We start from the raw sequence: 12935 nt of genomic DNA, 5'->3' as shown, positions 1-12935 counted from the left end.
TAAGTATCCCAGAGGGGCATCAAGGAAAACCACAAGTCTCTTCCTTAGCCAAGAGTACCAAATGCAAACCTGAATTCAGCCACAAAAGGTAATTTACCAAATGTATAAGAACTGTGGGAAAATATAGTTATCGCCCCAGCCTTTGCCAAGGAAATTCTTAAGAATTTCCATATACTTCAGCTGAAGTATTGTCTGTGGTCAAGAACCTTTTAAAAGAAGCCAGTACTTTAAGAGATTAGAAGAGTCATAGTTAATCACAATAAAAATTTTGGGTTGGGTCATGTCTCCAGAAAATTCAGTTACCTCCTGATCAGTCATCCGGAAGCAATTCTTCACATAATTGATGAACTTGGCTTCCACTTTGGGAAGAGAACCTCCCTAGTGAGAAAAAAGCATAAAGAGTTAAGTTCAGAAAATAGGTTTTGAGACATCATGAAATTCCTCCAAGACAGCATACTGTTATATGGATTGATTCATTCCTTGAATTAAGAAAGCTTACTGGGCATCAAGCAATTAGGTCTTTCATAGTAACCCCATGTGGATAGGTCTGTCAAAGTTTCAAATTCTACCTGGCTCCTCTAAAGACACAAAGATTCTCCAGATACTTAAAGCAAAAACTTGAAAGTGTACAGTTATAGAAGTGAAACACACCCTTTGGAATGCCACATACATAAGAGTATTACTGAAATACTTCTATGTTGTAAAGAACCTAAGTCCAACACAATGCTAATCTCCACAAGTCAGGGAGGATTATGAAGGTGAATTGAGGGATGAGGGGTAGGAGGAATAAAAACCTGGCATTTCCTTCATTATGGACATAGGGGAGAATTCACCAGTATTAGCATGAGATACCTCAAAGCATTACCATTATTGCTGGTTTCTTGAAATGTGTACACTTTGGACTTAATGCATCAGGTATAAGATTATGCCTCTATCATCTAAAATATAAACCTCATAATTTCCATTTAAAAATTGTCACATACGTTCTTGATTCATTCAAAAATTTATTAAGCAGCTAGGGAGATACAAAGCGGAGGTGATGCAAATGTACAAAAGTAATAGAAAGCATAGAAGTTTCACTGAATCACAGCTGTTAAAAGAAAGTGCTTTCAGAAATCAAGAAACTGTTTTCAGCCTGAAAAGGAGGCATCAGTGGGAGTTAAATCAGAAAAAGGGATAAAGGGATCAAGATTAAAATAGAAGACTTCAGACTGGGTTGTTGATGATAATCAGTATGGACTACATTTGTTTCTCCTTTTCCTCTCCCCATCTTTGGGCTTAAATTACCAGGATTGTTCAATGTGCCTGCAATCAAACCAAGGAGATAGGACCATATTAAAATGGGGAGGGGCATCTAAATGACATCATTTTAGTGCTGTATGCCAAGGTATAAAAACAGTGATACCAGGAAGGTCAAAAGGCTCCAGTGATATCAAACAGAGTCTGGTTCTAAAATGTTACTTTTCTAAAGGAGCTACTACTGTAGCCATAAGGAGTCCAGAGCACAGGGAAAACTTGTAGAAAGAAGTCAGCAATTTTATCATCCCACTTATTCTGAATAACTAGTATCTATTATAAGTATCAGTCATAGAATCAAATCTTCACAATTGTCTCAAGATATTTTATTTACATTCACTAAGTCCAGTGTTCACTTTAGTTCAACGTTAAGTAACCATAAAGAGCAAATCCTCTTCTCAATATCTCTACTACTTAAGACAAAGGAGGCTTAAAAGCAACTACTCACAAACCCAGTGTATTACATGACATATAATGTATGGTGATTCAACCTTGGTCTAACAGGCAAACAGAAATGAATTAAGTATTTAACTACATCATCACTAAAGACCACTTGGGTAATACAAGCCACCAACCGCTAGCACTATTATGAAAGACTCATACGCCCCCTGCTGGTCCTGCAGTACCTTACAACCAGAACAAGCACAGGGGAACTGTCAATCTCAGTTAACATGTAAAAATTTTATGCTTTTTCTTTTACAATAGAAAATAAACAGCATAACTTCAAAAAATTGCTAAAGATTCTAAATGCAATAACCACATATGTATTTTTTGGAAAAAAACTCATACACCATGATAGAGACAGATATGTACCAAGAATTTAAAAATTAAGAGCAGTCGTATTACAAACCACATAAAGTACAACCTATTTTTAAAAAGATAATTTTACTCACTTTTTCTATACTTGCTTGCATTTTTGCTTTAATGTCTTCTACAGAACTAGGTCCTTTTGGTGTTTTAGGAGTTTTCTCCTGTTTTTTGAAAGATTCTTGACCCTGAAAAAAAAAAAGTTTTAATATAGCTCTTAAGATTCATCTTATCTGCATTTTCTCAATTTGTTTTACAATCTTTCCTTGTAACAAGTACATTATCATAGTGGCTGTAACTCCTATCCAAACAAGTTTTTGTTCTTAAGTATCTTACCATAAGAATGAGTTACAACTATATGAGCCTAAATTTATAACCCACAACTGGGTCAGTCTTACACTTAAAATACCCTTTCCAACAAAAGAGAAAGCCCCCAAGAATGAAGCAATAAAGTCATAAAACTTGATGCCTGGATTCTACCCCAGAACACTTAAATGACAATTTCAGCCCAGGTTATTGGGGTTCTTTTGGCTCCCTACCTCGACTCGACTCTATTATACAGAACTAAGAACCCTGTATTGTGCCAATAAATACACTTTAAAACATTAAGTCCCAAGATTAGTTTTTTACAGGGAATAACTATCAATAACCTTTATTGGCTCCCCCAAACTCCACTGGAAAAGCTAACAGTCATTAAGTGTTTATGGAATGCAAAAACACATTTGAAGTTTTTACAAATTATAGGTAGGTATTCTCCCAGATCTACCAAAATCCCAGAAAGATGAGGTTCTTCCACAGTGTAAACATTAACTCATCTAGCTACTTCAATGAAGCATCTGTCCACTTACTTTTGATCTTGGTGTTGATGGTTTTGAGTCTTTTCCATTCTGGTTTGACTTTTGTGCATTTTTGGCTGGAGTATCTCGTATAGACTGCAATTGAAAATTAACCTTATCAGTGACCTCTGCACAGAACATTTACCAGTGTATTACAGCCCCGAACCATAAGAAATGTAGAACAGCTCATTCTCCGCATTAGGAGAGTTTTCAAGACCTAACTAGTTAAGGACAATTTTAAAGCTGTGATTATCTCTTCCTTCCACCCCTCCTTTTCAGCCAACTATAATTCAAGGGACCAATACTTTTATATAAAAGTCTGTCTTTTGCTATTCCTGATAATCCTGTAGCATTAGCATAGCCTTTGATTTTTTCTTAATATTTATTTATGCATACAAGAACTGGTATACAGGCCAGAGGGGCAGGGGTGGTGATGATTCACCAGACAGTAAGGAGCAGAAAAGGCAGATTAACTGAAATATACCGCTGTGGCAAGCAGTGGTGAGAAAGGAGATGTCTGCTCCACCATATGGGTCACCTCCCTGGCCAGGGATCAAAATTGTGCTGAAGCAGCTGTTGCTAGTTTTGTAATGCTATGCTTTTAATCTGGTGTGCCACCAGGGAGGTCCCTCTACTTACTTTTTTGACTGGTGCTTTTTCTTCAGCTTCTTCATCATCAAAATCATCATCATCATCACTACAAGTAAATTAAGTCATTATTAGTCAAAGAAGACTTTCCAAATTTGAAGGTCTGACTCACTGCACAATACTGAAGCAATCTGCACATTCACATTATGTCATGGCACAGTTACCCAGAGTTGTCATGAGGTGGTAGAAACAACAAATCCATCAGTAGTTAAATGGACAAAAATGTCAATCACACAAAAGATCCAGTATTGTAAGATTCTATCATTAAGTGACACATGGATGAACCCTGAGATTATGTGATTAAGGTAAATATGGTATTCATCTAATACACATCTAAACGTGAATAAAAATTAGTAAACGAAACATTTGAGAATAACTTGAAGAAATGAAAATGGATCATCCCTCCCAAAGGACAGATATACCTATTGGTGGCAAAGTCCAAGGTTACCTACTAGTTCATCAATACAATCCCTAAAGGAATCCTACAGTTGGATTCTCTGTAGTAACTAAATTTCTCACAATTCAAGAAACCTTAAGTAGCTAAAGCAAACTTTATGATAAAGAACAAAGTTGGAGGATTAGTGCTTCCACATATCTACAAAGGGGCACATACACATCAAAAGATTGGAACTAAGGAGTTAAATAAACAAACCTGTATTTACATAAACTCTTTTCAACAAAAGTGCAAAATACTTTCAATGTAGCAAAGGTCTTTACGCTTTCCTTGCTTGCTTACATTAACAGTCATCAATTAACCCTACCCTACCATCCCAAAATAAAACCATCGATTTCCCCTTTAAATTTTGTTTGTTCCAACTCTTCTGTTATTGCCTAAAATTTCCACAGTAACTAATTCAACTAACAAACCTTGAGACATCTCTACATTTTTATGGTCACCTAACAGAATCCTGTCTCTACCTATGCACATCTGACTATCTTTTCCTCCCTTATATGAAAAACCAATTGATACAGACCTTGAAAACATCTATTTAGCCTATTCCTCCCTCACTACCTAAACAAGTTTAACTCAGAGGGAACATGGAGGACAAAAATCACAATGTCTTACATTATGGTCACATCAGAAATTACTCCTATTTTAATGACAAAGCTTCCAAAGCCCAAGCATAATAAAGATGCCCATCAAATCCAAGTAGGAATTATTCCTGGAAGAAAATGTCACCCAAATCTTTGTGAATGCTTTCGGCACTGTCCTACAAACCTACATAAAGACTTGGCAACAGTTACTGAAGACCAAAATAATCAGCAAATGTAATGAAGCATATTTCATCCATTTTTCTCATTAATGATGAAGATTCTTAAAATAGTTAACACCGACATTTTGTTTTAAAGCTTGAAATACAGGTTATTTTCTAGCTTTCAATTCTATTCTGCCTTCACTGTTATGCTCAAATGAAGAACTGCAGTGGAGGTTACTGAAAAATCTAAGATACAGATTTAATCATTTATTTTTTCTCAGCCTTTCTCAGATCTTAAATTGTTCTTAATGTGTTGTGTGTGAGAACCAATCTAGGAACTTAGCTAGGGTCAATGACAAGGCTATCATAACTGGAAGTTACTAATTCTGTTGCCTAGAAAAGGGACAAATTATGAACAATTTTATTCCAGTGAACACGTGTGCCATATTGATCAATACATATTATTTCCAACTAAATTTTATATTCTGTATGGGACTCTCTTTAGAAAAATTCCATTATTAAGAACTTGAAAACCAAGAGCAGAAGTGCGAGGGAAGTCCTTAGTGACAAGTTACAATCACTGACCATTTTACTCAATTAAGTTGTCTTATTGTCTAATTCCAGACTCACTTTGACAAATGATTTTCATGAAAATGCTTCCCTATACAATTGCATTTCTAAGGACAAACTTACTCATCATCATCGTCATCGTCGTCGTCGTCATCGTCGTCATCTTCATCAGCAGCAAGTTTTACTTTTTTCTGAAACACATACACACAAGCTAGTGAGCATGTCATGATCCCAATCCCCAAACACCCAATTAAAGGTCAGAAGTAGTAATTTAAACCTTACCTGTGGGACCTTGCTACCACCTCCAGGTGCAGAACGCTTCCCAGATATACTTAAGAGTTTCACATCCTCCTCCTCTTCATCTTCTGATTCTGCATCTTCTTCCACAGCTAAATTTAAAAAATTTTCATCAGTCACCACTAAAACTCAACCAAGAATGCAGAAAAAAGGGGGCAATTACTATATAGTAATGACTATTTTAAAGCAATGAAATATATCACTGGTCTACATCTTTTTTTTTGCATTGTCTTTGAAATGTGGTATAGTTCAGTAAGACTTCATTACTAAATTTTAAATGCAAAAAGGTTTTCCAGTTATGAATCATCAGAAAAACTTGAACATATCAAAAAGACATTATTAGAACTCCGCATGTTTTCTTTAAGGTGCTTTACAAACTACAAATTAGGAAAAAGGAACTGCATCACAGAGAATACGCAGCATCACATATAAAAGTGACTCACCTACTAAGTGCTGTCCACTAATATGCACAGGCCCAGAACCACACTTCAACCGTAAGACCACAGGTGGCGTGATTTCAAAGCCCCCAAGTGAAACCTGAAAGATTTTTTTTGTATCACTTAATATTATGACAGGAAGTTAAAAATGGTATAAAACCTATTCATTACTGACTTACCAATGTTTTTAGGACCAGGCAAACCATAAGAATAAATCCAAGTGAAATCAATTAGTTTTAAGTTTTTCCATTTCTGCAACATTTATAATCCAATCCCACAGCAACTAAAATGTAGCTTTGACTTTCCTAAGATAAACAAAATGCGCTCTTCCCATCTCCTTGGAATAAACTACATAACACTGGCCTGAGTGTAAGTATTAAATCATGACAAACTCCAAGGTATACATGTTCTCACCGTTGGCTGTACAGACATTTTCAAAGTTGCAAGTGTTACTTTAATAGGACTGCCTTCATAATTCATTGCTTCTGCTTCAACAATGTGTAGTTCATCCTTTGCACCAGCCCCTAAACTGACCTGTAAACAGAAAAAAATTAGTGCAACTTATCACCAGCTATTTTAACAATCCACCCAAATTTGTTACATTTGAAAACATATAAACCTTTCATTACCACTAAGTGAATGCCTTGGTAAATAATGCTTCCAAGTTTATGTGGCCCAATTCTCATTCAGTAAATCTAATGACCAGTTCTATGTGTCATCATCTATTCTCTATCCACAATATAGGAGGCTCCTAATGTCTACTAACCACCTACTACAAGCTGCTGTGATGGACTGTGGGAGACAAGACTTATCACTGCCCTGAGGGTTTTATAAAGCAATTGAAGAAACAAAAGTACATAAGGTCAAGTTCAACAGAAGTAACTGGACTTCACATGATTACCAAGAGTGGTCGAGATGCCACATTTGATAGCAGTGTCAGAAGCACAGTATTTAGTCATTAAAATATTAAATTATATGAATGGAATGCTGAAAAACAGATCAAGGAAGGTTATTTTGAAAAATTTAAATACCGTTCTTAAAGATAACTGGTGCTCATTTTCATCATTATCCACTTTAAAGTGATAATCTTTGTCGGCCTTTAGTTCACAACCTGCAAGTGAAGAAAAATAGCAAATGTAACCAGTAACATAAATGTCAGTGCTGCCACAAAATGGTAGTTTCTCCTGAACTAGTCTGTCATTTACTGTGGCTATTGATCAGATGTAAAAACTTAATTAGTTCTCTCCCTAAAATTGGGGGGAGGGATATGAAAACCAACTAACACACCCACAGTGGACTTATATTGCCTTCTCTTACTATACTATTTCCACTACACTATTACCATTTTCAGATAGTCACAGGTTCAAAGATTTAATAAACCTGGAAATGAATCATCAAGTACCTGAAACCAATCTGAACCTACTCTGATGAAATCCCACTAAAAAGGCAAAATTAACTTTCCTAACCCCTAATTATCAAAGCAGCAAATTTATAAAGGATTACACACCTAACACAAATAGCTTGTATTAACAAAAGAAAAATAAAACTGGTTACAGCAATCTAAAGTGCTCTTTTAAATAACCAAATGACATACATCATTTTCAGAAATTATGCTTAAGGCAAGAATCTAAACCCTGGTTTATTTCCAACAAAAGGACTAACAATATTTTCAATATAGTGATTGGAAAAACTAGTTATTGAAAACCCATACGTTCATGTTACATATTCTCATTCCACTGGTAAAGTTGTTTGAAACACCGGGAGAATAAATTTTTATCTAAATGATTCCACATAACTACCATTTAACAGCTACTGGAACATAATCAACTGATCTCAACATGGCATGTAAGAAACAATACACTGTGGTAATATTTGCACTACCTTAGTGGCTAGATGGAAAAAAAAGAGAAAGTCTGATTGAGAAAACCAAGAGACCTCATAAGCATGTTACTGTGTACACCCATAGGTCCCCACAAATTTTGACTCCATGTGCACAGATGCCAGCCACTAAAGCGCCCCACTAACCCCCCCCAAGAAATCATTTTCAAAGTGTCTGTGGTTCTGGGCTTATCTTTTCTCTCTTCCTAAGTGCATCCCTTGGATAAGCCCTTTTAATGGTCCTGAACATCAGTGTCAAATGCAAGTGGGCAAATCCACACACCTCGCGAGACAGAAAAAGGTTTCCGAGAACCGTCTTCGCACACGTTAAGCACTGAACAAAGAACTCCAGAATGCCAAGGCTATAGCTTTCCTTGAACATTTCCCGCCCTGTGACTTCCAAAAACCCTCAGGACCCCAGGGGATCCAGGGTGACAAGATACCAGAGACCCGGATGTAACGCCCACACCCCCTCCTTTCACCAACCACGTGGCAACCACGTGCTCCCAGCGGTTGCGGCCTCTCCACACCGCGCCGCGCATCCCCTCCCCCCCTAACCGGCCGAAGCCCCCGTGGGCTGACCCTCAGACCTGAAGCTCAGACCCTGGGGTCTGAGTTCCAGGCGAGGCTAAATTTCTTCCGTCGTAGATAAAAAAGGCCCATGCCTCACACATTAAGTACACAACCTCCCGCACCACGGATCCTGGACCCCGCGTCAGACTCAGGCCCGGATTTTAAAAAAAAGATAAGAAAAAACAACCGTAACCAGAAACCCATAAATTCACAAACCCCGGGGGTTAGACAGCTACGCCCAAAGCAGCGCCTAACCTTCGGCTGGTCCATTCCTCACGGCCTCGGGCCTTGGAAATCTCACGCCCCAGACTTCAGGCCGCTCCTCCCTCCCATCCCTTCTTGCCACCGGCTCTTCCCTCCTGGCTCTCCATCCCTTAGGCTGCAGGGCCCGGCAGGTCGCTCCCCACTCCCTCCGGCCGCCAGATTACCTACCTCTCTCTCCAGGCCTCAGTAGGACTCCCGCCCCCCCACCCCACCCCAAAGCTATCAGGCCCGGCTCGGCCTTGCTCCAGCCCCCGGCAGTTACCGAAAAGATAGTTCTGGGGCCTCAGAGGGCTCATGTCCATGTCCATCGAATCTTCCATGGGGTGGTGGCACGCACTTAGGTGGGAGAGAAGGCGGGCAGAGATAAATGACTACTGCGCCGAAGAACAGCCGCGCAGGACGGAATCACACCAGGGAAAGGACGCGGGCTCCCTGCGCACATATATAGCACCTTTAAGATCTCGCGAGAACTAACCAAGTCCCGTCTCCGCGCGCGTGCTCGGGAGCCCCCTCCCTGCACGATCGCCCTCCCGCGCAAGCGCTCTCAAACTCCACTCTTTTCTACCTCGCCCCCCACCACCTCCAGGTACTTCGCGGGCTCCCACCGAGCACGCGCACTCGTAGTCCGGTACCACCCCTCCGCTGTCACCGTCAGTGCGCACGCGTATTTTCCCCCGAGTAGCGCGCGCACCCCCCCACCTCCAGCTCTTCCACGTCTTCTCCGGCGGAGGCGCGCGGGCTGCGGGCCGAGAGCTTGCGCAGCCCACCCTGCAAAATGGCGGCGGCTGCACTCTGCTCTGCAAAGCCGGTTGTAAGCGACCGGGAGAGCAACTCCAGTCATCTTTCCCCATACCCTCATGTCTCGCAGACCTCCAAATAGGAATAATAACCATTTCGGGGTTTCTGACTTGCCTGAAGATATGGGCTTAGAGTTCATTTTTTCCCATAGTGAAAGCTTCAGGTGTCAAAGACTGTGGACCACGGATTGTTCTTTGTTGGGGAGAAAAGATGTAACTGCGGGCCGATCATATTCAACCGTTTTTTATTAGCTTTGCCCTTTCTGAGGAAACGTATCGAAGTAGAAACCCCTCGTGTTTTATGCCATTTGGGGACCAAGAGGGACTGAGTCCGCCTCTTCCATTTGATTAAGACAGGAACCAAGCCCGAGGGGACTTACCCAGGCAGGTTTTTACTTGTCCACAGTATTCCTCACTTAAGGTCCTGTGCGGCAGATGTGACTGCCCCACATGAAGTAAGGTACTCAGACGACTAAGTTTTCTAGTTCCAAGTTCAATACTAACATCCTTATACATTCTTGGAGGGTTACGTGTGGGTCCAGTCTCTGAAGCAGGGCAGTTCTTAACCTTTAAGATTCCTAAAAATGTTCCTACTTGTAAAGAAAGTATATGACACGTCAGAAACGCATAAACCTAAATTAGACTCTTCGTCAGTGAGTCTGAAAGTCGACATCTAAACCTGAAGACCCCCCAGAGCCTCTGGGTACCGGTAGGTTTTGATGATCCCCCTAATTATTTCATTTCATCAACAGATCAAACCATTTAAGTATTGTGAGGAATTACAAGATGACAGCGGTACCCATACCCCTTCTTTTTTTTTTTCCCCATACCCCTTCTTTTTTCAAACACAATCTTTTTGGTAAAATTAATATGCAGAATCACAACTATACTGTGTGTTATAATTAATAGAATCAAAACCCTTAATTTGAAGAAATCAGTGCAACCAATACGTGAAAGGCTCCAAGTTGTTCCTATCTTTTCCCTATTACCAAGTAGAGAAGAATTGCACCAGCCCCTTTCTTGGATCTTTAGCAGGGTATGATCAATTGCCAGAGTAAATTCTGAAACTTGGAAAATAACTATGTAAAGGGGCCTGAGAAAAGGGCGGAGAAAACTGTGACTGAAGAGAGTTTGGTGATTTAGGAGAGTCTAGAGAAGCTCCTGGAGAGGAGAGCAGGGTTTACGGTTGTTTGAGCCCCTGTAAATAAAAATTGGGAGGGCTCTCCCCCCGTGGTGCAGAGGGTTAAAGCACTGCATTATGAAGCTTTCCAAAGCCATCACAGCACTGATTCGATCCTCCACAAGGGAGCTGACCCACATGGCACAGCAGACCTCTCCTGACCTGCCCACTGCTCCCCTCAGCAGTCTATCTTGATAGATCTGCCTGTTCTGCTCCCTACTCTGTCTTTGGTGAATCCTCTCAACCTACCACATGTCTGGCCTATACCCCAGTTCTGTATGAATAAATAAATAAATCTTTTTTTAAAAATTGGAACTACTTTGTAATTTCTTATGAATTCAGAACCATGATTATGCAGCTCTGTACAGAGCCTGAGCTACAATGGGCTCATGTTATATAAGTATACATGTATTTTAAGGGCCTCCCTGGTGGAACAAGGGGTTAAAGCACAGCACCACAAAGCTATCCGTAGCCACTGAGGCAGGAGTTCAATCCCAGGCCTGGGAGCTGACCCACATGGCACAGCAGACCCCTCCTGTCTCACCAGCTGCTCCCCTCAGCAGTGTGTTTCAGTAAATCTGCCTGTGCTGCTCCCCACTGTCTCTGGTGAATCCTCTCACTCTCCCCATCCCCTGCACTTCTGGCCTATACCCCAGTTCTTGTATGCATAAATAAATATTTTTAAAATTACCTATATTTTAGTATTTAAAGCACCAAGCCTAGGTATGATCTTATGAAATCAGCCATTAAAAAAGTACAGTTTTGAAATATGTAGTGAATACTCTTTTTACTAAATTAGTATGTAGTGAATACTCTTTTTACTAAATTTATATTATATAGGCCTATACAAGTGAAAAAGTAATAGTGCCCCTCTTTCCAAGCCCCCATTCCTATTTCCTAGGGTTAATCACTATTAATAGTATGTAATTATCCTTCCATATGTTCATAGACATTTGGATTGTTTCCAATATTGTACTATTACAAACAGTAAAGCCTTGTGTGTGCATCCTTTTGTGTCTTTACCAGGTTTGGGTGACATTATGGGTCACCTTCTGTGTTTATAGTTAGAGTGGTTGACAAGTGATATTTTCATATGAAATGTGGTAAGCAAATGAGAAGCAGCAGCCATATTTGGTTTTTATGCCTGGGAGGTTGGGACAGATACTTTCAGGGCCCACACAGTCAGTGGCGTATGTGTTGGTTTTCTCATCCGGCAGAGAGCTAAATCCAGGTTCCACCTTTCCTTGCATCCTCATTCTGTTTCTCTGTCAATTAGGCTCTGTTTTTTCTAGCTTACTGACAAGGACAGAACCTTCTGTAGGATACCAAATTTATCTCAGGTGACGGCAATGAAAACTGGCCCACAAGTTTTGATTTTTCCTAAATTTCATTTCTTCTCATATGCTTGGCTTACTGTTGTACTCTGTTTTTACATTCATCTGGGTTTTCTCGTTGCCTGTCCTACACTCTTCAAGTTGCACTATCCGTCATGAGGACAAAACCTCTTAGACAATTCTAACCACCTCCCACAGTACATATGATTTTTTAGTTGTGTACAACTGGTTCCCATTATGTGGGTGTAGCTTACAAGTCTCCTTTCAACTTAGACAAGAACAGGACGCTCCATGGCCCTCTGGCAATACTGATGTGCTTTGCGCCCCCAGGGACTGAACAGTAGAACACCTTGTTAATAAGATTGGAGCCATGATGGTGGAAGTTGGGTATTTGTATACTCACCTCCCTAAGCCAAAAAAAATGAGTGTTCAGTTTGACCCACCCTTTTCTGTCAATGAAAAGGCTAGGATCCGCCATTGAGCAGCATCCTGCATTCTATAGCCTGCTCCATGACTCATAGTTTCTCTTTTCACTGTGGTTTTGCTAACACAACACCTTTATATGAGAAATAAAATTTTGCTTTCTTGCCATCATACTATCATTTAGTCAAGCTTGGGCCCTCCCTGGTGGCTCAATGGGATAAAAACACAGCACTATGAAGCTCTCGCAGCACTAGTTCAATCCCTGTTCAGGGAGGTGACCCACATGGCGCGGCAGAACTCTCCTGTCCCACCCACTGCTCCCCTCAGTAGTGTATTTCAGTAGATCCAACTATTCTGTTCCCCACTCTGTCTCTGGTGAGTCCTCTCACCCCCACTACA

At 40.3% G+C, this 12935-nt stretch overlaps 1 protein-coding gene across 1 annotated transcript in view; it reads right to left on the bottom strand.

Moving 5' to 3' along the window:
* Positions 1-9365, bottom strand: part of NPM1 (nucleophosmin (nucleolar phosphoprotein B23, numatrin)) — an 11952-nt gene extending 2587 nt beyond the window's left edge. Inside the window, exons 1-10 of the mRNA XM_004679210.2 lie at positions 9065-9365; positions 7119-7198; positions 6502-6621; positions 6094-6187; positions 5636-5742; positions 5477-5544; positions 3579-3636; positions 2952-3035; positions 2190-2291; positions 304-378 (exon numbers count right to left, since the gene is read on the bottom strand). Coding sequence (XP_004679267.1) covers positions 304-378; positions 2190-2291; positions 2952-3035; positions 3579-3636; positions 5477-5544; positions 5636-5742; positions 6094-6187; positions 6502-6621; positions 7119-7198; positions 9065-9122 — 846 coding nt within the window. The 5' untranslated portion in view covers positions 9123-9365. The remainder of the gene's footprint in view (positions 1-303; positions 379-2189; positions 2292-2951; positions 3036-3578; positions 3637-5476; positions 5545-5635; positions 5743-6093; positions 6188-6501; positions 6622-7118; positions 7199-9064) is intronic.
* Between the last annotated feature and the right edge of the window lie 3570 nt (positions 9366-12935).

Source organism: Condylura cristata, unplaced genomic scaffold, assembly GCF_000260355.1.
Source record: "Condylura cristata isolate star-nosed mole 26May11 unplaced genomic scaffold, ConCri1.0 scaffold00008, whole genome shotgun sequence".
In the NCBI taxonomy this organism is placed as follows: Eukaryota; Metazoa; Chordata; class Mammalia; order Eulipotyphla; family Talpidae; genus Condylura; species Condylura cristata.
The sequence above is the reverse complement of the archived record's forward strand: the minus strand, read 5'-3'. Positions and strand labels throughout refer to the sequence as shown.